This window comes from Ovis aries, chromosome 17 (genome assembly GCF_016772045.2).
Source record: "Ovis aries strain OAR_USU_Benz2616 breed Rambouillet chromosome 17, ARS-UI_Ramb_v3.0, whole genome shotgun sequence".
In the NCBI taxonomy this organism is placed as follows: Eukaryota; Metazoa; Chordata; class Mammalia; order Artiodactyla; family Bovidae; genus Ovis; species Ovis aries.
Genome location: NC_056070.1, coordinates 7,113,714 through 7,141,132, shown reverse-complemented (window position 1 = coordinate 7,141,132; position 27,419 = coordinate 7,113,714). Strand labels below are relative to the sequence as shown.

Sequence of the window (27,419 nt, the reverse complement as noted above, 5' to 3'; positions counted from 1 at the left end):
AAGTAAATTCCTAAGTAATGGGGTTTAACAGCTCACCTAGTCGGAGACTCTGCCGCAAAATTCCTCCAGATGACATATTTTTTTCAGCTTCAATTTCAGTGAAGCCAAGAGAACTTGCAAATATAAGTACATCCACAAGGCTAATTAATCTCTGCAAAAATGTCACAGAGGCTTCTATTGAAAGCCCTTGAGTAGGTTCAATATTCTCCAGCTCATGCTGTAGGGAATAAATTTTGACATTTATATATATATTCTGAAAAAGCTCAATTTTATGAGATACATTCCCCAAATTTCTAAATTTTATAAAAAGTTTGGCTGTTATAAATCTAGTTCAACAGAGGAATTTCCTTATCATTTCATCTAAGAAAAAAAACCAAAAGCATGCACTCAGGCGAAACACTGTCAGTCATATTCCTCACTAACTAATTCATCCCTGATAATTAGACACTCTCTAATGCCATCATTCCTGGGACAGAGTCTAAGGTCCTTTCAAGTAACTGTAACAGATTCTGCTGTTTTTGAATTACAGAACCACCACATTTAAGTTTTAATCAATCAGAACATATAAGTCATGTTTTCCCACCAATTTTACATAGTAAAGTCCTTACTGTAGCCGACGTAGCAGCTGAAAGCAATGGCAGTATACCCCCACAAGCCATGACCATATTGTCCATCACTTGAGAGATGAGATGAATGGTGTTGTGTACAAAGATGATATTATCACTGCTATTCACGAAGTCCATAACTGTCTTTGTTGAATGGCTGTCCAAAGATAAATGATGTTTACTCACAATGCTAAAGAAAGGAAATCACAGTTGCCTACTTGAGGGAAGGGAGCATAAGAGGTGCTTTTTTCACTTCACCCTGAAAGCCGAGGAAATATAATGATGCAAGCAGGCATTCTGGGGGGCGTACACTTCCTCAGAATATGCAGACCATTCCATATCAGTGGTTACGATCTGTGCTCTTTTTCAGTTCTGAACAGTAAATACTATTGATCTTACACTTGATATAAAAGTTGAACTAAATTACCCTAAATTAGGAGCAAAATTTGAAGCCACAAAAACTCAGAGGTAAATGGTGTTACATGTGCTATGAAAAATGAATTTCCTAGTAACATTTTCTTAGATAATGCCATGAAATGTTTTTAAACAGAATAAGAGTAGAATACAACTAACAATAAACAAATTAGGCACTTTTAAAAATCATAAATCACACAACGGAGGATAATCTAAAATACGCAGACTTTTTATAGTAAAAATACACTGGAAAATTAGATGTTTTACCTAAATCCCATTTTTTTACTTCTTCTAGAAATAAATGCATTTGGCTACTGCTAAGTCATTTCAGTCATGTCCAACTCTGCGCGACCCCATAGACAGCAGCCCACCAGGTTCCCCCGTCCCTGGGATTCTCCAGGCAAGAACAATGGAGTGGGTTGCCATTTCCTTCTCCAGTGCATGAAAGGGAAAAGAGAAGGGGAAGTCGTTCAGTCATGTCCGACTCTTCGTGACCCCATGAACTGCAGACTACCAGGCTCCTCTGCCCATGGGATTTCCCAGGCAAGAGTACTGGAGTACATTCAGGCAAATTATATGATAGAAAATATGTCACAGAAAATCTTCAACAAGTATTTTAAAAGAAAAATCTCTGATTTTCAAGTTTTTGTACTATAAATATGATACCTCACTTTTGTTGAGAGAATAGACATTAATTCAATAAAATCCTACCACAGAAATAATTTACATCTTACTTTTGAACCAAATGACTATAGCTAACTACAGAATGTTAACTAAATAAATTTCTTTGAAAACAGAGACTAAAATTTATATACATCTTCTATGATAAATAAATGGACAAACCTTCTCCACATCTGTATGTCTGTTTCTATTGAAAATAATAGATCAGTGAGCAAACGCTGATGCATTTGAGACCATCTGAACTCAGGAATACGGAACATAGACCTGGAATCCCTCCTCTGTCCATTAACTGTGTCGGCTGTCCCTTGCCCTGGCTGCTCTTGTTGCCTTGACATCTAACAGAGAAAGTTAAAGAGTAATAAAGTAAGTTCACCTGCAAAAGAAGGCATTAATATCTAATAGAGTCTATGCAATTCACCTGACAAATACTCACATTTCAAGACACTAAGGAACCAAATAAGAGAAAAATTATTAATGAATAATGACAATGATACATTGAAAGCCAAGTTACAAAAAATGCTAAACTAGCACAATTCAGCAGTAACTGGCCTGGAACCATGTTAGCATTATCACCAGTTAATACAGCATTTTATACATGAATCAAGAAGTTTTGGATTTTCAGTACTGACATAAAAGAAAGGCTGTATCTGGATTATGAATTAGCTAGAATTAAGAAAAAACAAAAATAAAGACAATAGAATGAAGACCAAACCAACAAAAAAGGAAGGAGGAGAGCAGTAAGAGTTGAATCAAGTGGGAAACGTCAACATGGAGCCTCAGTGGTGTCATGGATCCCTCTGAGATACTGGTCAAGAAGAAAGCTCTGCCTCTGAATCTCACAAAGGCTCCTGCAGCTCACAAACAGACCTCACGGAACAATTTTAAACTGCATAGTTTGTACATAAAATTATACAAAGCAGGTGGCTCTGCAGGAAGGTAGCAGAAAAACTAATGTCCTAACTACGACTGGGGTCATCAAATAAAGGGCAAAAGGAAAGCATTTCCAAAGTTTGCTTTATAAAAGCTAGAAATAGGCTAACAGTGAAGCTTGAAAGTAGTAACTTTTAATGATACTATAGTGAAACTAACAATAAAAGCTGCCACTTAACAAACTCACACTAAAAACCAAACCCTGCTGAAGATAAGAAATAAAATCTTCATATTCACCACATTTATGTAATTGCAAACAGGTTATCAACCAACTTTGAAACAAAATAAAATGTAAGTATATACACTTGTTCTATTTCAACTCAATGCAAATATAGTTCAAGGAAATAATAAATATGATCACCTCAAGCACAGGTTGAGGAGGCTGGGACACTTCCATGTTTGTACTGGCCTTCAATTCCAGTCTCTCAGTATCTGTAGCAACACTGGAAACATCCAACTTAGCAATCTTATGCTCAGAAGTAGTAGGAGACTCAAAGATATTACCATGAGAATCACTATTTAGTTTGGTTTCTCCAGTGAAGTTAGTTTTCTCCTGTTCCTCCAACACATGACCAATGTCCGAATGTACAGCTGCTTGGGAAGCAGTCGCATCTGGTGAGGTAGCTGAAGCCCCTGGTGCTGTCACAGGCAAGATTCCAGAATCTTCAGGATCTTGAGTTTCAGCGTCAGTTTGTTTCTTACTTACAGCCTCTTCCTCTTGAAACATTAATTTATGGTCATCACTAAACGCATCCACTCTCTCACTGGCTTCGGAAGCACCTGGAGACAAACTATTATTTGGGGGCTCTGTGGGGAGACCGGCTTCCTCAATGGGACTACATTCTACCTTCAGTTCTACATAACCATCATCATCTTCTTCCTCTACTATAGACTTATCTAATAATTCTGGCACCTCTGAAGCATCTTCTTCTGAAGGAGAACTGATGGAAGCAGTTACTTCATTGACAGTCACTGTATCTTTGCCAGCTGTACAAGAATCAGAGGAAATGGTCGCAGCTTCTGTTACATCAGAAGATCTTTCTAAATTATCTGCATTAACTGTTTCATTTATCAGTGTTTCTTCTAAAGGGACTTCATCCAGTAAATCCTCATTTTCTGGCCCAGTTGTCCTTTCTTCATTAGATGTAGCAGGAATGTGCAGTTCAGTGTTGGATGCAGCTTCTACTGAGCTTGTCTGTCCAATATTTGACTTTTCATCACTATTTCTAGTGATATCAGAAGACACAGGAGAATCGTTTGTATCCGATTGTTGGGATCCTACTGAAACATTAACCTCCCTGCTAATGCCAGAGACTGCTCGAACTGGACTTGAAGAACACTGCCCTGTTTCTTCATCAACTTTTCCCTGGTGTTCCCTTAATATATTGGCAAGGTTTTCTTTGTGTATTTCAAAAGTGACCTAGATAAAAAATATACAAAGAGTCAAAATACACACAAAAAATAAATGAACAGAGCAAACAAAACATAAAATTTGAATGTTCAATTTTTCCAACACATGGTTTATATGATGCAAGAAACAATTTTTTATAATATCTTATCAAATGATAAATAAAAGGTATCAACCACAAAAATCTAAATTATCAAAAAAAGTATAGCTAATCAATGCTAACAGGTAGCACGGCATCAATCAACAACAAGAACACAGTTATTTAGATTATATTTTTAAGACCTATGTATAGGAAAACAGTACATTATTCTACTAACCTGTATATCTTGTACCAAGATCTAAGTATGAACATTGGAAAGTGCTTTGTGCACTATGTAATATATTGTTTAAAAAGCAATGAAAATCCATTTTTCCATGATTTATTCTCAGCAGAGATCAAAAACATCAGTTATGTTCACTTCATATATGATACAAATAATATACTTAAATATTACATATATTATGTATTATAGCTGCTCTCTCTGCATTTATTCAGCTATGAAAATAACTTCATACTAAGGTAAAGAATATAAATTCTTTTAGCAATGAAATATAAAGATCCAACCATTCCCCAAAGGTCAATCATAATTTTCAAAGCTGAACTGATCACAAATGGTCTGAAAGTTCCAGTTAATTCATCCATGTAATTCATCCATCCACTTGTAGAGTTGTATGTAAGAGATTAGTATATACTCAGCCCTGTGAACATACCCATATCATGCTTATTAGCATTTTGCCCAACTAAATGGAAAAATTTCAAGGTTTAAGTATAAGAGAGAGTTCTGTGATTTTAATGTCAAAGGTTTATGTTATTTCATGACATACTATTACATTATAGCCACCATTGGAATCTTTCCCTGGTTGCTCAGAGGGTAAAGCTTCTGCCCGCAATGCAGAAGACCCAGCTTCAATCCCTGGGTCGGGAAGATCCTCTGGAGAAGGAAACAGCACCCCACTCCAGTACTCTTGCCTGGAAAATCCCATGGACGGAGGAGTCTGGTGGGCTACAGTCCATGCGGTCGCGAAGAGTCAGACACGACTAAACGACTTCACTTTCACAGCCACCATTATGTGACTGCCACTAGCAAGTTTCAATGTGAACATCACCAAAAAGGTAAATATAATACATGCAGAAGGTATAGGCATAATTAGAGTTTATCAGTGCTAGAAGTGTTTATGTAACCTATATTATTATAATAAACATAGTAAATTGAAGCTTGTAGTCAACAAACCTTTATTGAGCCCTAGTAGGGGAGGATGATGGGAGATAAAAAAGAAGAAAAGATGATTTTCCACGCCCAAAGATTCACAGGCCTTTTCGTATGCAGGCGGATATAATGCAAACACAACTATAAACAATGCACAACGTACAGTTTCTCTATAGCTGGTAACTAGCCTTTACGTATGACATACACAGTACAGCCTCGCCACAACGTGCCATAGTGACAGTGTTAGTTGCTCAGTCATATCCGACTCTTTGTGACCCCCATGGACTGTAGCCCACCAGGTTCCTCCGTCCATGGGATTCTCCAGGAAGGCATACTGGAGTGGGTTGCCATGCCCTCCTTCATCTTCCCAACTGAGGGATTGAACCTGGGTCTCCCCATAATGTGGTATATCTAAAACTAAAATGTTTAGGAAATAACTATTTTCCTAGTTTTGAATATGTGGGGAACGTTTTTGAGTATTTCAAAATGAAATGCTTATATTCAACACTAAAGAGTAAAATGGCATAATAACATCAATAAAATATCAATTTCTTCAATGCCCAGAGGGCTATCATCTTTGAACTAAGTTCTTTAACTGATGAATTCCTCATTTATTCATCCAAGAAAAATTTACTGAATTATCTACAGCACGCCAGACACTGTGTGGTGAACAATACAGAGTTCATGGTGCCTATGTTTAATGGAATAGATGAAAAATAAACTCACGAACATACAAGATAATGTCAAGTAATAATAAGAAAATTTTAAGAAAAAGGCGGGGGCAGGGGGGCCTGGGGAAGGTCTCTGGAGATGTCTGAATAGAGAAAGTGAGAAAGAAAGTTACACGAATATCGAAAAACTTTCAGGCTGAAGGAAGAACAAATGCAAAGGCCTTGGAGCCAAAGTAAGTTTGGTATGTTTCAGGAACAAGAAACCACCAGAAGACTGCAGATGATGAGATAAGAGATGGAGCCCCTGCTTTATGGTTGCAGAGAATCATAAACTGAGTACAAGACTTTGAATTGTATGCTGATGGTGGAGAAGGCAATGGCACCCCACTCCAGTACTCCTGCCTGACAAATCCCATGGATGGAGGACCCTGGTGGGCTGCAGTCCATGGGGTCGCTAACAGTCAAACTGAGCGACTTCCCTTTCACTTTTCACTTTCATGCATTGGAGAAGGAAATGGCAACCCACTCCAGTGTTCTTGCCTGGAGAATCCCAGGGATAGGGGAGCCTGGTGGGCTGCCGTCTATGGGGTCACACAGAGTCGGACACGACTGAAGCGACTTAACATACATGGTATAATATCTGTCCTAACATATTAATACATAATCATGTGCAACACAACAGTATTATAGAATGAGTTGTTTTGAATAACCATGGGTTTGACTTTACTCAAATTGAGGATTTTTTAAATTTTTATTATAAAATATATCAATAAATATGAATATATAGAATCTACACGTACGGTTAAAGAGTAATTTTTAGCCCCATGTACCTATACCCATGTCAAGGAACAGAACATACCTCACAATTCCACTATGCATCCATCCCTAATTGTACTCTGAACCTCACCAACTCCCGACAAGAGGAAATCACTACCCTTGTATTTCTATTCATTGTTTCCTACTTTAACAGTTTTACTACCTATATGGTAAATATACCTAGAATGTTTAGATTGAGATACTAAGTAGAGCATAAACCTAGCCAACTGAAAGAAAGGCCAACGTTCCCAGAGTTAACTAAGGCTCCCGGAGAAGACAAGCTACACAGGATGTGTGTACTGGAGCGGGTTCCAGCTTCTCTAAGAGGATATAGAAGACTACTTACGTCTATAGGCAAGGTCATTAGGAAACACCAGGAAATACAAAGGCTAAAAGATCTCTGAGGGCTAGTGGGGGCCAGGTAGTGGGTATTTAGCATAAATAAGGTCCAACAAAAAAACTCTTTTATATTTGTCAATTCTAAGCTTACAATTCTACTCTCAGAAGCAGAGCACAATAGATCCCATGTTTGAGGGGTGAAGTGAGAATCTTCAGGTGATGTAGGCAGCAGGACTAGAGAGAGTAAGAACTATTCACCACACTGTCAAGACAAGTAGTCATGAGAACATGGACCCATCTCCGGTGGGTAATTTGTCCTCAGGCTTTAAAAAGATCTTACAAAGGCATCTGGCATTTCAGTAATAACAGCTCCCCCTATAACTGTATCTTAAGTCAAACTATTCCAGTTTAGATGGACTATCACAGGGCTACTACAATGCCGCCATCCTGGGACCTCCCTTCACTGGAATCCTGGAGATCCCTTTATCTCTCTCCCGTTTCTTACATCCTGTATCTTCTTTGTTCTATTCTCCCCTTTGGGTGCAGTATATCCTCCAGTGCCCGCTTGAAATTTTTATACTTTGCCGACTAAGGTCCGTCTAGTCAAGGCTATGGTTCTTCCTGTGGTCATGTATGGATGTGAGAGCTGGACTGTGAAGAAGGCAGAGCACCAAAGAATTGATGCTTTTGAACTGTGGTGTTGGAGAAGACTCTTGAGAGTCCCTTGGACTGCAAGGAGATCCAACCAGTCCATTCTGAAGGAGATCAGCCCTGGGATTTCTTTGGAAGGAATGATGTTAAAGCTGAAGCTCCAGTACTTTGGCCACCTCATGCGAAGAGTTGACTCATTGGAAAAGACTCTGATGCTGGGAGGGATTGGGGGCAGGAGGAGAAGGGGACGACAGAGGATGAGATGGCTGGGTGGCATCACTGACTCGATGGATATGAGTTTGAGTGAACTCCAGGAGTTGGTGATGGACAGAGAGGCCTGGTGTGCTGCAGTCCATGGGGTCGCAAAGAGTCGGACACGACTGAACTGAACTGAACTGAAGGGTAAACACTCTCTACCTTCTCACTTGAAGGTCAGATAAAATCACAGGTTGGAAAACATCTACCTTCAGAATACGAAAGTTACGTCTTGACTGTCTTCTTTCTGTGTTTATTGTTGGGAAGTCTGAGAGGTATTTCTGAATCATGAACATTCATATGACTTATTTTTACTTACTTTGTTCTTTTTTGTGAAATTTTACAAAGTATTCTCTTTGTTCCTAGTGCTTTGAAATTTCCACAATGATTCTTGGTACGGGTCTATTTTGACCCATGGTGCTAAATACCCACTGGGCCCTTCCAATCTACTAATGAATATCCTTTGGTTCTGAGAATTTTTCCTGAATAACTTAATTTATACCTCCGTCCCCTCTCTCTCCCCTGTTCTCACTCCCAGGATTTCTCTCTTTTGACAATGCACTGATCGGTCCTCTACTCTTCTTACCATCTCTCAATTTTCCACCTGCTTTGTCTTTTGGTTCTGTCATCTGGGAAGTGCCTCATCTAACCACTGAACACGGTTTCCACTTCTCTTATGTGACTCTGCACTAGTCACTTCACTTCTCTGCTGCTCATATTTTTCCTCTCTGAGAAGGGTAAATACAAACTTCATAGTTTAAATTTTTCGCTGGTGTCAAAAGGGAAAGGAAATTTCCTCTCTCCCCTGTGGTTTTTCCTATAGAAAACTTGAAGTTGGAAATATTTTCTCTGGTACCTGGAGATGTATTTAAACCTTTTTAAAAGATAATAAGCCTCTTGCTAGTTTTGTATCCCTAGGATATCTTTCCTGGGGGCATTGGAGCCATTTCTTTCAAATACATCAAGAATGATGGTGCCCTGTCTATGTAAGAGTTTAAGCCTATGTGCTTGCCTCCAAGATGTAACCTCCAGTTTGTCAAAAATACACAAGAATTCATTTTTTTTAATAAAAACAAGAACATGTATGTAATGGATTATATCCGGCCATATAAGAGAATGAAATTTATTTTTTCCTTTGTAATCTCTTTAGTGGATTGCCTATGATATACACACATCATATTCTAATGTAACACTTTTTATTTAGTAATAATAATGTTACATTCTTTTCTACAGGGAAGCCTGGCATGCTGCAGTCCATGGGGTGGCCAAGAGTCAGACATAACTTAGCAAATGAACAACAACAACAAATTCTTTTCTACATTTTAAGGAGAGGATATTTTTGCATTGGCAAGAGCTTTTACTGTTAACTGCTTTCTTAACAGTATAGTAATAGTAACACATTATTAGCACGTAGTCATTGAGAGATTAAATGAGTTTTTGTATGTAAAATGCTTAAAATGATACAATATACAAAGTAAGCTATGTATGTGTGTAACATTATTGCAACTATCATTCATTTTCAATAGGTACTGTGGTGGTTCTTTGTCTATTACTGATATCAGACAGAGCAGGACTCAATTCTAGTTTCATGTTTTAGAACCTACTCGTTTGTCCGGGGTGTTAACTGTTTTTCTTCCATCTTGTTTCTTCTCGTTATATTGTCTGTTTTCTCTGAATTGCCTTTTACCACTTATCTGCTTTGTCTCTCTCTCCTGAATGAGACGCTTTCCTTAACTTTCTTGTATAACTTGGTTCTTTCCTTATGATTAACACAAGGCGGGGCTAAAAGCCAAGGGGTTAAAAAGCTTTTTACCCTACGGCAGGTAATCAACTTGTTCCTCTACCACAGAATGATCTGGGTGGGGCCTAAGACAGGAAGGCGCACCGACAACCCAAAGCTGCATCCTCAAGGTCCTGCTTGCAGGGTAACGGTCTGGTGCCTATATTTTAGGAACCACGTAGGAAGCAGGGGACGGAAGCGTCACCTTTGCATTCAACACACAGTCTCTTAGTCACCCTTCCCATTTTGCTAATATAAAACAAGACCAGTAATCCTCTGTGTTACTCTCCCTAAAAGTCTCGCAGAACAGGTTGGGGTTGTTTTCCAACAGCATACAGTAGGGGAAAGTAGCAAGATGTCAAAATCAAAGTTCTACTCAATGTTTTTAACAGTTTTTGCTTGCAGCACATACAAGCCCTAACCTTTAGCTTCAAACAGTTAGGGATGTGAGTTCTGAGAAATGTGAGACTTTTTTTTTTTTTTTTTAATGAAAATGAAGTTGATTTTTGGCTTTCCCCATACTAAGCTTATGACTGACTTGCCCCAAACCTAAATTAATACAATTTACCCAGCTGATCCACAGACTCTAAACTTGACTGTTATTTACCCCACTCCTCTTCCCTGTATCCTGGCTATTTTTGTATTTTTGCAAAATCCTTTCATGGCATGTTTATGTTGAGTTTCAACACAAAATGCATTAAATGTTAGTGTTTAACTTGCCAGCTTAACTCAACTAACAAACTGAGACACTGTATAGTAAGGATAATTTTCATCCTACGTTAAGACCAATAGCTACACTCCTAATGTGAGGAGGAAATGCTATCCCCTAGTCCAACTGCTACAAAAGAAACTTAACAGTAAAAACCTGTCATCCATTTCAAAACAAGTATGTCCCTATACTAAAGAGCACAGTTTTGAAGAATAAGTAGAACAGATTTGAGACTAAAAAGTTAGAACCTACATTACTTCCACTATAAAACTCATTCGGTATGTTAAAACAGTATGGCAAAATTTCAAATTGTTATGATCATACTTGCTCAATATATTAGTACAACGAATGTTAGTCATCATCTTAAAATGGTATACAAGAGGAATTTAATGGACATTTCAAGAACTTAATATCTGATCTATGTGATTACATCTAAATGCTACTACTATATATACTTTTTTTTTTTTTAATTTGGTAATAGGATACAAATGGACTTCCCAGGTGGCACAGTAGTAAAGAATCCGCCTGCCAATGCAGGAGGCACAAGAGATGGGTTTTCAATCCCTGGGTCAGGAAGATACCCTGGAGTAGGAAATGGCAACCTGCTCCAGTACTCTTTCCTGGAGAATCCCATGGAGAGAGGAGCCTGGCGGGCTACAGGCCATGGGGTTGCAAAGAGTCAGACATGACTATGTGACTGAGCACAGCAAATACAGCATAATAGGATAAAAACTTAATAGAAAAAAATGTATGAATGGGAGTCCTAAAAAAAATCATTCACTTTTATGTTAATGCTTTTATTGAGATTATTAACATCGTAGCCACAAGGAAACAAAACTTTCATAATACCTGTAGCCCATTGCAATGCTCTATGCAGTGATGTTCCCTGCAAGTTTGTTTTTTTTTTAATTTTAAAATCTTTAATTCTTACATGCGTTCCCAAACATGAACCCCCCTCCCACCTCCCTCCCCATAACATCTCTCTGGGTCATCCCCATGCACCAGCCCCAAGCATGCTGTATCCTGCGTCAGACATAGACTGGTGATTCGATTCTTACATGATAGTATACATGTTACAATGCCATTTGTAACTTGAAGAATTCCTCTTGGATTTCCAAATCCCCTTCAGGGCCAATAGAAGAGACATATTTTTGCTATCACAAACTCTCTCTTAAAGAGAGATTTTTTCATGTTGCTCTGAAGAGTATTCACTTAAGTTACAACTTCCCATGACTGTCTTTCAATCATTTGCTAAGAGACTATTCATTCTAAAGGTGAAACATAGTACATATGTCTCTGTAATGTAGTTCTTTCTCACATTCTAACTGTATTCAGGCCGAGGAGAGAAACTTTGAACTGGCCATTTGAAAAGATAGGTTAAGAAGTAATATTTAGCATTAAAATTTCAAGCACAAGGAGATGGTTCATATAATACACACTGCAATTCAACACAAAGTACAGTTTCATAAAGGTGTGCTTAATGTGCCACAGGAATGTATTTCCTTTTGTGACAAACAGATTTGTAGTCAAATCTGTCCTAAAACAGTGCTTTGTCTTCCCTAAGCAAACCAACTTCTTTATTCTTTTTTTGAAAATATGAATATTAGAAATGCATTTAAAATTTTTGAAGCTGATTTTTAAGCCTTTTAATTTACTCCAGTAGTTGAAAACCTAAATGACAACTGAGTAATTATCGCTGTTGTTATCTTTTTTGATACTGTTTTCCTAAAAGTATTTGTGACTGATAATTCCTAATTAATTACCAGATATTGTTCTAAATTACTTCACTAAAAGACTAGTCATTAATCTTCACAATCATTTGATAGCTAATCGATAGCTGTTTGCCATGTTTGGAAATCACTACTATAAGCTACTAGTTAAAGACACTCATGCTGCTGCTGCTAAGTCGCTTCAGTCGTGTCCGACTCTGTGCGACCCCATAGATGGCAGCCCACCAGGCTCCCCCGTCCCTGGGATTCTCCAGGCAAGAACACTGGGGTGGGTTGCCATTTCCTTCTCCAATGCAGGAAAGTGAAAAGTGAAAGTGAAGTCGCTCAGTCGTGTCTGACTCTTCTTCTCCGAAAGATACTCATGAGCTAATAACTATAATGTTTCTTTAGCCATTATTTTCAACTTAATAGACACTCAAATTTACTAATTAGGAGATAAAAGATGAATGCAATATATTAAGAGATTAGCATTACTAACCCATGTATTAAAAAATTTTACCTATAAAATTTAGGTTGTTTTAAACGTTAACAATGTTTAGGAATTAGCTTTCTTTTTGTAAGCAAATTCATCGTTTTTATTAGATGTTATTTTCCTTTGGAATAACAGCTGTATATAATATGCTAACTTCTTAACTTACCAACCTTTCCACAGCTGATAAATAAGACATAATTTTCTTCAAAAACAGCTGAATATCCATATGGGATATTAGGAAGCATAGCTCAAAATGATCATAACCACACAAGAGGGAAACCTTTTATAGAGACTCTGATGCAACAGCTTACAACAATAACGGCATAAGACATAATGCTTAAAAGAAAATTAAGTATTTATAAGCTTATACATATTTACTGATCTATTTTATGCAAAATACCCTGGTTAAAAATCTAAATATTCTGGTCAAACCTAAGCATTTAAATGCTACCCTAATAACAACCTGACTAGAGGGATATCAAGTATAAAGCCTAGCCCATTCTAAGAAAACCACCTAAAAGAATTAGTTACCAAAGCAACATTATATGTTCAATAACAAAGAGAAACAATCCTATGAGGAAAACCAGTCACATATATGATAAACACTATACACTCACCGTGTAATATGCTCAAAAACTTTTTTTAACTAGGTAGTATGTTTTAACAGAGTTCACAATACACTACCCCCAAATATGGAACACTGGGACACGATTTTTTAAGATGAAGGAATCTGAGAAACTGTGTGTAAGAAAGATTCTGCCCTCTTCATCCTCCCCTGAAGCAGGTCACAAGGACTCTCGAATCACTCCCTCATCCCTGAAGCTTCTTACGTGAGAGGTAGGTAAAACCCAAAGGAAAAAGCGCACCCTCATCTCAACAACAGAGGGATGCTGAGAAGAATCTGAATGGACAGTCCCTGACGGTTTTCCCTCGGTGTACTGTCCTCATACCCTTTGTCCTCCCATGTTTATCCATGACTTTCCACCCTTCATCAAATCTAATATAAAAATGCTCATAACTGTTTCTTTCAGTCTTCACTTCCTCATGAAACACCCACTTGATGTGAAACATATTAAATAAATTCATACGCTTTTCTCTTGATAATCTCTGTTAATTTTCAGGTCCAGTCAGGAATCTTAAGAGAGTCAAGAAAGAATTTCTCCACTACAATTCACATGATTCAAATATAAAAGACTAGATGGCCTATAAATCTCCCTCCCACCACTGGTCCTCACCTGCACAATTCCCCAAAAGTCAGGCAATCAGTTATTAATTTCTTATGTATCTTTCCAGAGTATTTTTGTGCATATATATACAAATACAAATTCCCACTTGCCCACCTGTCTTACTTATTAATACCCACTACATATCCTGTTTCACACATTCTTTTGTCACTTAATATATCTTGGTGAACTCTCTTAATTTGCAGTCCCTCACAATGAGTAGGTTGAGCATCTTTTCATAAATCTAAAGTACTTTTTACTCAGTTTTCCATGGGCTGTTTGATTATGTCTTTTGTCCATTTTCCTATTAGGTTGTCGTTCCCTCTCTATTTCTAGAAGAAGTTTACATAAAAGGAATGCTATCTTTGCCCTGGTCCTAAATAGTTTTCTCAATTTGTCGTCTGTCTTTCTGACTTTGCCTATGGTATTATTTGTTTTTTGGTCACAAAGGATTTTGCATGTTTTAATCTAGTTAAAAAAAATTAGTCTTTTTTCTTCTTTAATGGTTCTAGATTCTAAATCATACTGAGAAATTTCTTACACAAAAGTTTACAGAAGAATTATGTCTTTTCTTCTAGTACTTTCATGCTTCCTCCCTCCAACTGCAGCACAGTCCATTCAATCGATCCATACGCTAAATGTCTTCAGATTCCAACTTTTTTCCTCCATAGGTGAGTCCTCTATTGTCCCAACACTATTCATGGATAGTTTAAGTTTTCCCTGGTGATTTGAGACGTATCCTGTACAATATACTAAATACTTACACGGAATTTTGTTTATTTCTGGACTTTCTCTTCTAAGCCCCTGGTCAGCCCATCTCTTCATGTGTCAGTACTGCACCTCTTAAATTACTGACACCTGGTCATGTAACTTAGTCCTCAGTAGACTTAGTTCCTTCTAGTTGCTCTTTACAGAATCTTCCTGGATATTTTTACTCGTTTATTTTGTCTTACTGTTCCATAATAATTACCTTACTCCGTTTTTTCCCCTCCAAAAGAAAAATGGTTAACTGGCATTTCCTTGGGATTTCATTAGCTTTATAAAATAACCTAAAGAAATTTCTTTAAAACCTAAAGAAAAGCTATTATAACTTTATGGTGTTGAATCTTCCTATTCTAGGAAATACATTTTTCTATTTGTTCATGGCTTCTGTGTGCCCTCTGGGAATGCTTTAAAGAGTTCAAGTAATTCAAAGTAAAATTTAGATACTACTGGCAGTATACAGAAAACATACAACTGTGCCTAGAAATACCTGGAGGTACCAAGAAGGGGCTGACATGTGCAAGAAAGAGAAGAGCAAGATTAAGAGCAAGGGGAGACATCGTGCAAAAGAAATTTAAGAAGATCTGTGTAAGAAATGATGTATAAGAAAGATGGTGAAAAAATTCAAGATACTGAGTTATTTGGTAAAGCAACAAGATTAAAGCATTTCTAAGAGTGATGAGCAATAAAAATAGTAAGTATATCAACTGTAAGGAGGTAATGGACTACAAAGGCTTTGTGAATCATGAGAAAGAAGGAAAATTTTATCATACACATAAAGGTAAGCTTTATTTATTCACTGCTTTAAAAGGCAACTATGTGATTTACACAGACAAATTAAAAAATTATTTTCAAATGGAATTGACTTGTAAATATTACTATTCCATTCACAAAAAGTTTAAAATAAACCCACTACAAAAAAACAAAAGAATAAATAACAAAAAAATTGAACATACCTATATAAAAACTGCCAAGGAAGCAGAAACAACAGATTTAAAAGCAGTACAACTGTTATTTTTGTTTGTATTGACAAAGACTCTCTCCTTAACCAAACTTCATTATGGTTCCTCTGAACCTCTGTCTCAACTAGGCCCTCTGTCCTTGCCAGACATTGGAGCAGCTCCTCATTTCCCACTGTTCCATGGATGATATCTAATCAGCCTGGCCTGCCTTCAGCAAGAGTCCTGTTAAAGTCTGATTAACTAGAATCTGGCCATGCCAGATGGCTCCTCTTGTTAATTTTCCATTCACTGAAGACCTTCCCCCCTTCTACTCTGCTCCTTAGCTATAAAACCGAGACTTCTCCTTATATTCAGAGTTGAGCTGAGCTCTATACTCAGGATTTTTCTCCCTATTACAAGAATTCCTGAAAAAAATCTGATTTTACTGCTTTAACTATTACTGACTCTGGTTCTTTCCAACTACATGTACGTGTGCATGTGTGTGATATTTTTAATTAATTTCAATATATTTTTAAAAAATTATTTCCACCAATTTTTCTGAACAGAGTTTTTGAGAAACCCATAATATGAAAAACAAATTAATTCACTCAATTATTTCTTCCTAGAATTTTAATTCAGATGTTACATAAAAGTTGCAACTTTGGGTCTAAAGTTCACCATCTTAAGTAAGCAATACTAGTAAACATAAAAAGAAGCCTTAGTCTTTCATAAAATGACTTTTGAACAACACTTTCTTATTAACACCAAGTGAGGATGCAATTTAAAGAGAAACTTTCCAAACGACCAATATCCTCTTAATCTCTATAAATATCATACTAACACATGGAAAACATTCTTAATTAATTTAACATCTAACATTCTTCAATTAATTTAAAAGAAATTTACTTAAAGAAATTTTCTTCCCTCCAACTTCCTTAAAGTATGAAAATTTTCATCTAATCAATAATTGTTCCCCATTCCACACCATGCCTGAAAACATACACCTAATAAATACTAAGTTAAGCTCACTTTAGTGGGCAATACCATATATGGTTTAAAATACTTGCAAAATAGTTGAGATACACAGGATGCTTCTTATTTACTGATTTAAGCATCTGGCAAATATTGAGACAACCTTCAAAATAACCCTAAACAGACAGGTAGTATAACCCTCATTTTAGATGCATGAAGACAGGAAGCACAGTGACATAAAATAATATCACAATAATTTACTAATGGCTGATTCGTGCAAATATATGGCAGAAACCAACACAGTATTATAAAGCAATCATCCTTCAATTACAAGTAAATAAAGTTAAATTTTTAAAATTCATCTTGACCAATTATTTTTTCTTAAGAACAGTCTAGACAGGCACTTCCATGTAAAGTTAGAATACAAATCGATACACAATTTTTTACATAGCAACTTAGCAATATCTTTTTAAAACATGCAAACTCCTTCTGGTATTTTAGAAATTCATCCTACAAAATAAGACATACATATATGTACATATGTGTGTATATATATATAGGAGCAGACTCATCACTGCTCGGAGACAAGGGAAAATTAAGCCACGGTGCAATACACTGTAATACAATTCAACAGATTTTTAAAAATCACCTCCACCAGTTTTTCCAAATAAAATCTGGAGAAGGCCAGAATATGACAAGTAAACTTGAAATCATTTACTCAATCACTCCTTCCTAGAATCTCAAGTGGTCTGATAGTAGTCAGACTTTATATCAGAGCTACAGCTTTTGCTCTTAACTTTACTTCTCCATAATACAATGCAATATACATACACCTGATAATATGCAGGCACTAAAATTCATGTAAGAAGTATATCACTAATTGAAATAATGCTGTAAAATATAAATATGATATTTTTACAAGCGAGTAATTATATGTGTGTGTGTGTATTTATGTAAAGAACAGAAGACTAGAAGTCTTGCACTTAAGCCATATGCAGGTGACAGGATAACAGGTAATTTCAGGATTTTGTGTTTATATTTCGTACTAGGTTGCACATTCCCAACAAAGAGCACATATTAATTAAAAATTGAAAAAAAAAAAAAACTAAATACTATCTGTTCAAAAAAACTTAAAGCCAACAAATACTTTAGCAATTAAATATAAAATGCAGACAATCATGAAATATGAAAATTTTGTAACTCTTGAAATAATAAAACAGTACACAATTTTTTTTTGGCAAGCCATGCAGCACGTGTGATCTTCGTTTCCCGACCAGGGATCAAATCTGTGTCCCCTGCAGTGGAAGCGTGAAGCCCTAACCACTGAACAGCCTGGGAACGCCTTATAATTCTTAATTTTATTATATAGCCACCATAAGCTCACACATACAAACATATGTATATTTATACATGCCAGTTCATACCTTGTAACTGTTAAAAATACTTTTTTTAAGAAACCACTTAGAGAATTTTAACAAAAGTGATTTCCACCTGCTTTTTACCCAACCTAAACTGTTATATATTCTTCTTTTATAAAACAACTGACATTTATACTTAAGCCATTTCATCACAATTCAGAATATATTAAGACCTTAATCTAGATTTCAACTAAAGAGTAGAAGCATTTTGGCATACCAAGTGCAAACAATATTTAATTGCTCAAGATAATGTCCTATTTGAAGCATAAAAAAAAGGAAGATAAATAATGAAAACCTAGAAAACACAATAAAATAATAAAATTACAAAAGTTACTGGTACACACTTAAAACCTGAGACCAAGGTAACCAACATACTCCAAAGACACCAGGAGAGCCTATTACTGCTTCTAAAACGTAGTTCAGCTGCTGGAAGGGAGGGACACAGTGACAAACAGCTTTCCTGCTACGAAGGTGGCAGGATATCTATCAACCTGGACAATAAAATTGCAATTGAGTTTCTTTGGCTTTTTATAGCAGCTACATGTATCCTGATGTAACTGCAAAAGCTATACAAGTCTGCAACATTAGTTTTTTACACACCAGTTCTTTATGAAGAACCAAGTTATAAATTCGTGTAATAGAGATTTTAAATGGCTGTAAAAAGGAAAAACTATGCATCACTTCAGTATTATATGCACAAAATATTTATAAACCTTTACAACTAGTATCTACAAAGAAAAATTTTTGATTCCAATAATTTCAGCAGAATTTTTATCAGCATGCTACAAATTGTTCATCTACTTACTGAATCACTTCAGGTCTGTCCTAAACTTTATTAAATATTGATTTGAAGAGCGTTAGAGTATAAGCTTTCCATTTTACTTTAAAAATAGATATCAAGATTTATGATTCCAAACACATTAACATAGCTACATTCAAATAAATCATGTTACATCAGACTTACTAAAGAGAAACGCTTTTTCATAAATGAAAAAAAATCATACAAAGAAATAAAACTGAACGACATTTATGAAACATTCAAGGTGAAAACCACAAGAAGCAATTGTAACTTTAAATTTTTCTTTTCAGCCTCAAAAAGTAAAGCTTTAGCACTTATCTTCTGGAGTACACTTCCACAGCAAAAAAGGACAGGTGCAGTTTGACTCAGATAAAACTGCTCTGAAATAATCAGGATTTTAGCCATTTTATAATTGTAATTCTGAAACCAAGACTGGTTCTTAACTCAAAGTAGGCAAAAAAGACCTTCCTACAAGGTCACTATTTTCTTCGGAAAGGTTTTAAGATCTGTTTAAAGCCGTTAAGTCACTGGAGTAAAGAAAAATATGAACTAATTAAATATACATATTTAATACACAGAAAACAAAGTCTGCTTTGGGTTTGTGTATAAATTTGAGTCTAAAAAACACTGATTTCAGACACTACATAAGAAAAGTAGCTTATATTTCTTCTTTTAACATTTTCTATGACTTAAAATATGCTCCCAGAAATAAAAAATATATTTTCCTTTATGATAAAAAATATGTATTAAGGAGTCTTAACTAGGGTCTATATTTAATTTACATAGAATGCCTGTCTTCATGATACTTTCTTTCTTTTTTTTTTTTTTTAGTTTTTTATTTTTAAATTTTAAAATCTTTAATTCTTACATGCGTTCCCAAACATGAACCCCCCTCCCACCTCCCTCCCCATAACATCTCTCTGGGTCATCCCCATGCACCAGCCCCAAGCATGCTGCATCCTACGTCAGACATAGACTGGCGATTCAATTCTTACATGATAGTATACATGTTAGAATGCCATTCTCCCACATCATCCCACCCTCTGCCTCTCCCTCTGAGTCCAAAAGTCCGTTATACCCATCTGTGTCTTTTTTCCTGTCTTGCATACAGGGTCATCATTGCCATCTTTCTAAATTCCATATATATGTGTTAGTATACTGTATTGGTGTTTTTCTTTCTGGCTTACTTCACTCTGTATAATCGGCTCCAGTTTCATCCATCTCATCAGAACTGATTCAAATGAATTCTTTTTAACGGCTGAGTAATACTCCATTGTGTATATGTACCACAGCTTTCTTATCCATTCATCTGCTGATGGACATCTAGGTTGTTTCCATGTCCTGGCTATTATAAACAGTGCTGCGATGAACACTGGGGTACATGTGTCTCTTTCCATTCTGGTTTCCTTGGTGTGTATGCCCAGCAGTGGGATTGCTGGGTCATAAGGTAGTTCTATTTGCAATTTTTTAAGGAATCTCCACACTGTTCTCCATAGTGGCTGTACTAGTTTGCATTCCCACCAACAGTGTAGGAGGGTTCCCTTTTCTCCACACCCTCTCCAGCATTTATTGCTTGCAGATTTTTGGATCGCAGACATTCTGACTGGTGTGAAGTGGTACCTCAACTAGATCACTTTCTAACACCACACACAAAAATAAATTCAAAATGGATTAAAGATCTAAATGTAAGATCAGAAACTATAAAACTCCTAGAGGAGAACATAGGCAAAACACTCTCAGACATAAATCACAGCAGGATCCTCTATGATCCACCTGCCAGAATTCTGGAAATAAAAGCAAAAATAAACAAATGGGATCTAATTAAAATTAAAAGCTTCTGCACAACAAAGGAAAATATAAGCAAGGTGAAAAGACAGCCTTCTGAATGGGAGAAAATAATAGCAAATGAAGCAACTGACAAACAACTAATCTCAAAAATATACAAGCAACTTATGCAGCTCAATTCCAGAAAAATAAACGACCCAATCAAAAAATGGGCCAAAGAACTAAATAGACATTTCTCCAAAGAAGACATACAGATAGCTAACAAATACATGAAAAGATGCTCAACATCACTCATTATTAGAGAAATGCAATTCATGATACTTTCTAAAGAGTATATTATATTAGCATCTTAGTTTAGAAGAGAGGAGAGACTATTAAAGTAAGTAAAACTAATTCCTTGTACAGTTTGAGGGGCCCTAAAAATTTAAAGTACATAAGAAGGCCTTATTTTAAATACGGATTTCTAGAAACATCCCACAAGATTCAGACTGAGATTCTGAGGTGGGGTCCCGGAAACTATAGTAAGATACACATCCCAAGTTACTCTAACAAGACGATCCCTAAAACATACTGTGTGTTTGTAGGTACTGCTTTAAGGTCAGCGGCTATGGCTATTTCCTGGATCACTGATAAGAAAAGACTGAGGCGCCAAGGTACACACAGGACGGTATGATGCCACATGGTGATGTCATCAGTGGCTCAGCTTCCTGGGTGGCTCAGTTGGTATAGAAACTGCCTGCAATGCAGTAGGACTTAGATTCAATCCCTGGGTTGGGAAGATCCCAGAAGAAGGAAATGGCAACCCACTCCAGTTCTCGTGCCTGGAGAATACCATGGACAGGGGAGCCTGGCGGGCTACAGTCCAGGGGGTCACAGAGAGTTGGACTTGACTGAGCAACTAACACAAACAGTGATGATGCATTTCCTCCTTCTCCTTCCTAAACAAATATTCAGCACAAGCTGCCAAGTTCTCAGCACTACGCTCAGTTAGGGAGATGGGAAGAGTATAAAACCTTTCATCCCTGCTGATGCGGGCTTTCAATTAACAGCCACTTTTAACCAACAATATAATATGAGGGCTATTACAGGATCACACATGATTAAATGCCAGTCTACATTTCCTATCTGACTCATTACTGCTCTTCTTCATGTACGTTATACAATCTCAACAGAGCAAACAATTCCCATGCTTTTCCCTCAGGGCAATCACCTCTGTATTTTTGCTTATGCCAATTCCTCCACAAGTGACTCTCATCACCCCAATCTCTACACACCCAAATGTTATTTATTACTCTTTAAGGTTATAGTCAGGATTCCCTGCTCACCCAGATGGCAAAGCATCTACCTGCAATGCAGAAGATGGAGGTTTGATCCCTGGTCGGGGAGATCCCCGGAGAAGGAAATGGCAACCCACTCCAGTATCTTTGCCTGGAGAATTAAGTGGACAAAGGAGTACATGGGGCCGTAAAGAGCTGGACATGACTGAGGGACTAAGCACAGCACAGCACAAGGCTGCGGTCCAACAACATCTGAGTACAAACGGCTGAAAGCCCGCTCATTTCAATATGAGTGTCTGTTCTGTGACACTGACTCCTTCCTGCCTTGCCCTTTCAGTGCATGTATAACCTCCCATATTGGAAAGGAACGTCTTTCAGGATAAAATCTGTTCTGGATTCATCTTTCCTATCTTTCATAGTAAACCTGCAGGTACTCAACTAAAAAAAGACGAAAAACAAAGTGGAGGAGTGGAAAGAACAAAAGAAGAAAGATAAAGGTAGAAAGGGGAAGAAAAGAAGGTGCCAGCTGGAGGAAGAGCCAGACGCAGTGACTGAAGATACGTGAGAGAGCCCACGGAAGGGCTGACTGAAAGACAGGGAGAAGAGGGGGCAAAACAAGCAGAGACAGAGAGGAGGCGGATGGGGGAGGCAGAAGGCACGTGGTACAGAATGTGCGGGGGAACACGGGAGGGAAGGACAGAGAGAAAGAGGGGCAGGAGAAACAGGAGACGGTGGCTAAAAGGAAAAGACATGCGCAGAGAGGGAGCAAGCACGCTGAGCCGTGATGGAGGGCAACACAGACCGCCAGGAGCCTACAGTCCACACCAGCGCAGGGTGTGAGGGTGATTAGACGGAGACTGGGGACCGAGGGGAGGTGGCAGCAAGAGGGAGTGAGAAGGGAGAGGAGAAGGAAGAAGTGGGGGGGGGGGCGGCGGTGAGAGGAGAAGAGAAGAAAAACAAGAGGGACGGGAAGCACTGGGAGGACGAAGGGAGAGAGAGACTTGAGATACGAAGAGAAAATTAAGTGCTGTGAATTCACACACAGCAGCACGGCTGAGGAGTACAAAAAATTACCATAACAGTGATTTCAGTTTACTTCAGTTCAGTTGCGCAGTCATGTCCGACTCTTTGTGACCCCGTGGACTGCAGCACCCCAGGCTTCCCTGTCCATCACCAACTCCACGAGCTTGCTCAAACTCATGTCCATCAAGTCAGTGATGCCATCCAACCATCTCATCCTGTCACCCCCTTCTCCTCCTGCCCTCAATCTTTCCCAAAATCAGGGTCTTTTATTAAAAAAGCCTGCCCTTCCCATCAGATGGCCAAACTATTAGAGCTTCAGTATCAGTCCTTGCAATGAACATACAGGACTGCTTTCCTTTAGGATTGACTGGTTTGATCCCTTTGCAGTCCAGGGAACTCTCAAAAGCATTCAACACCACAGTTCAAAAGCATCAATGCTTTCGTGCTCAGCTTTCTTTATGGTCCAACTCTCACATCCATTGGAGAAGGATGGAGAAGTCCATGGGGTCGCGAAGAGTCAGACACGACTGAGCAACTTCACTTTCGCTTTTCACTTTCCTGCATTGGAAAAGGAAATGGCAACCCAGTCCAGTGTTCCTGCCTGGAGAATCCCAGGGACGGAGGAGCCTGGTGGGCTGCCGTCTATGGGGTCGCACAGAGTCGGACAGGACTGAAGCGACTTAGCAGCAGCAGCAGCAGCAGCAGATGGACCTTTGTTGACAAAGTAATGTCTCTGCTCTTTAATATGCTGTCTAGATCGTCACATCTTTCCTTCCAAGGAGCAAGCATCTTTTAATTTCATGGCTGCAATCACCATGTGCAGTGATTTTGGAGCCCAAGAAAATAAAGTCAGTCACTGTTTCCATTGTTATCCCATTAATGTGCACTGAAGTAATGGCCATGATCTTTATTTTTGAATGTTGAATTTTAAGCCAGTTTTTTCACTCTCCTCGTTCACCTTCACCAAGAGGCTCTTTAGCTCCTCTTCGCATTCTGCTTTTAGGGTGGTGTCATCTGCATATCTGAGGTTACTGATACTTTTCCCTGCAATCTTGAGTCCAGCTTGTGCTTCATCCAGTCCGGTATTTTGCACAATGTACTCAGCATATTAAACAAGCAGGGTGACAATATACAGTTGTGACGTACTCCTTTCCCAATTTGGAACCAGTCTGTCGTTCCAAGTCTGGTTCTAACTGTTGTTTCTTGCCCTGCATACAGGTTTCTCAGGAGGCAGGTAAGGTGGTCTGGTATTCCCATCTCTTGAAGAATTTTCCACAGTTTGTTGTGATCCACACAGTCAAAGGCTTTAGCGTAGTCAATGAAGCAGATGTTTTTCTGAAACTCTCTTGCTTTTTCGATGATCCAGTGGATGTTGGCAATTTGATCTCTGGTTCCTCTGCCTTTTCTAAATCCAGCTTGAACATGTGGAAGTTATCAATTCATGTACTGCTGAAGTCTAGCTTAGAGAATTTTGAACATTACTTTGCTAGCATGTGAGATGAGTGCCACTGTGCATACCTTGGCATTGCCTTTCTTTGGGATTGAAATGAAAACTGACCTTTTCCAGTCCTGTGGCCACTAGGGAGATTTCCAAATTTGCTGGCATACTGAGAACAGCACTTTCACAGCATCATCTTTTAGGATTTTAAATATCTCAGGTGGAATTCCATCACCTCAACTAGCTTTGTTCATAGTGATGCTTTCTGAGGCCCACTTGACTTCGCATTCCAGGAAGTCTGGCTCTAGGTGAGTGATCACACCATCGTGATTATCTGGCTCATAAAGATCTTTTTTGTACAGTTCTTCTGTGTATTCTTATCAGTTCTTCTTAATATCTTCTTCTCCTGTTAGGTCCATACCATTTCTGTTCTTTATTGTGCCCATCTTTGCATGAAATGTTTCTTTGGTATCTCTAATTTTTTTAGCTAGCTTTACATCCTTAAACATATAAAGGATTTGGTTAAGTACAAAGAAGCACAAAGTTCATGCCACAAGTAAATAAAAATGGAGACCTAAGAAACCTTGATATATTTTAAAGTGAATAGAACCAGTACAGTCAAGAGTAGATATTTTTCTCAAGTGAACAGAGTAAGATGAGGTAGGAAATGCTTTTTTCATGGGAAATAGTGAAAAATTAAGTAGAAATCATTTGCTTTTCTAAGAAGATTAGGACAGTGCTGATGGAGGGGAATAACATTATTTTTAAACAATTTATTTTGAGAACAATAAACCTAGAGGAAAATAACAAACACCTCAGGCCACTGACCATTAGAACTATCCATAGGAGAAGTAACCCAGACACGTATAAATTACTACAACTCATTAAGAAAGAGAAAAATTTCAAAGCAGAGAAAAGACAAAACCCTGCAAAAATAAGAAATCTAACAGCCATCAAAAGTTAGAAGATAGAACATTACTTATGACAGCATCAAAAGTTAGAAGATAGAGCAACTCTATTCCTACTAATATGTCCTAGAGCAGAGCTTTTGGTGGATCATGCAATCAATTTATTGAGGCATCATCAGCACTTTTGCCCAGCATGGGGGCGTTCCACCGCAAGGCTTTCAGGAGCTTAGTTCTCAGACCAGGGATTGAACAGGGATTTCACGACCAGCAATGAAAGCACAGAGTCCTAACTCCAGGACAACTAAGGAATTTCCATCATCAGAAACTTTAAATATAAGAGTTTATCACTCCATACTGACATTTAGTAAGAGTGAACACTGTCTCATAGCATCAAGCTCTGTTTCAGGTGTGGGGGGATAGGTGGACATGTGTGTACACGTATGTAAACACATATAACTCATCCCAATAGATTTGTTACTGTGAACAACAGTTACATGAAGCTTGAAAATGACACCTCTATTAAAGCCTTTGCCTTTGAGCACCTGACTTAGTCACAGCAGTGAAAATGAATGAAAGAAAGCTATATATAAGAATAAAAAAGATTTTTCTGTATGTTCCAATCAAACTTTATTTACAAAAGCACCCAATGAGCAAGATTTGGCCCAAGGACTGCCCATCCCTGGCTTCAATCAACTCTCTCCCACACTAATGACTCTGATTAATCCTTTTTTAAAATTTATGTATTTATTAAGAATAAAAAAGATTCTTAGAAACAAAAGGTTTGATGAGAAAAATAAGTAACAGAAGACTTCACACAGTACAATGTCACTTTCATAAAATATAAAAATAGGCAATATAAGAGGTTATATTACTTAGGAATACATATTTTTTTTTAACTTTTCAAGAAGGAAATGAGGATGGGTGGGGGCTGGAAAGGTTGAACCATACAACATGTTTTTAAGTCAGGTAATCACAAGTCTTCCTTTACAACACTTCATGGCATATATGCCACACAAATTATTTTGGATGTAATTAACTCATTTGAAAAGAAAATTTTTTTAAATGTGTATTTATATCAAATATGAAGTGATAAGGGCCTAACTAGTAAGATAGCATTACGAGTCAGAACAAAAGGATTAACAGGGGGAATGACAGAGCTATAACAAAGGAAGACAGTCACTTAATTTCATTTGCTGTGATTTCACTCATTAACTCCTGAAGTCAGATAAACACATTAGTTACCACTTTTACCATTTCTAGATTAACACTGTTGGTTAAGAGAAGTTTAGAAACTTTCCTGAGTTTACAAACTATAAATTACTATAAATCAGAATTCAAATCCAGGACCAGCCTATCTGCCAAGTCCATGTTATCTTCATTACTCACACAGACAGACTGGTGACTGGATATAAACATTTAACTATAAACACTCCAAAGCTAAGGTGTCGGAGATACCTTCTATTCCACCCCTTTTGTTTTGTGGATAGAAAATAATTGAGAGACTAAACAGTCAATGATTTGGGACTTCTCAAGCATTTTGGTCTCAGGATCCAAATTGTTTATTTATATGGGGCATGTCTTCAGTTGTGTCCAACTCTTTGTGACCCCCATGGACTAAATTCTCCAGGAATTCTCCAGTCCATGGAATTCTCCAGGCCACAAAGCTGGAGTGCGTAGCCTTTCCCTTCTCCAGGGGAACTTTCCAAACCAGGGATCATACCCAGATCTCCCGCATTGCAGGCAGATGCTTTACCAGCTGAGCCATGAGGGAAGCCCCTATTACTAATTACCACATTAGAAATTAAAGCTAAGAACTTTTACAAATATTGATTTCTTTTGAAAATAGCAATAAACCCAGGATCTATTAATATAAATGGCATTTTTCAAAGCAATAATAAAAATGAGAAGAGCGCTATTATTTCACAAATTTCATTTGCTATTATTTTTGCAAACCTCTTTCAATTCTGGCATAATAGAAGATACCTACACTCTAATACCTGCTTTTGCATTCAGTCTGTTGCATTATATGGTTTAGACTGCAGTACATGAAGAAAAATCCATCTTCTCACTAGATATGTAGCTAGAAAAGGTGGACCCCTCCACTCCCTGAAATGGTCTCCTGGGCTCCCAAGGTCTTCAGATAGTACTTCAAGAATTACTGCTCT

General features: G+C 37.6%; 1 protein-coding gene across 10 annotated transcripts in view; it reads right to left on the bottom strand.

Annotated features, from left to right (window-relative positions):
- Positions 1 to 27,419, bottom strand: part of LRBA (LPS responsive beige-like anchor protein) — a 749,961-nt gene that overhangs the window by 575,458 nt on the left and 147,084 nt on the right. For all 10 annotated transcript variants that reach the window (XM_015101368.4, XM_060400971.1, XM_060400970.1 and 7 more), the window contains exons 23-26: positions 2,992 to 4,050; positions 1,863 to 2,035; positions 609 to 762; positions 37 to 217 (exon numbers count right to left, since the gene is read on the bottom strand). In XM_015101368.4, coding sequence (XP_014956854.3) covers positions 37 to 217; positions 609 to 762; positions 1,863 to 2,035; positions 2,992 to 4,050 — 1,567 coding nt within the window. The remainder of the gene's footprint in view (positions 1 to 36; positions 218 to 608; positions 763 to 1,862; positions 2,036 to 2,991; positions 4,051 to 27,419) is intronic.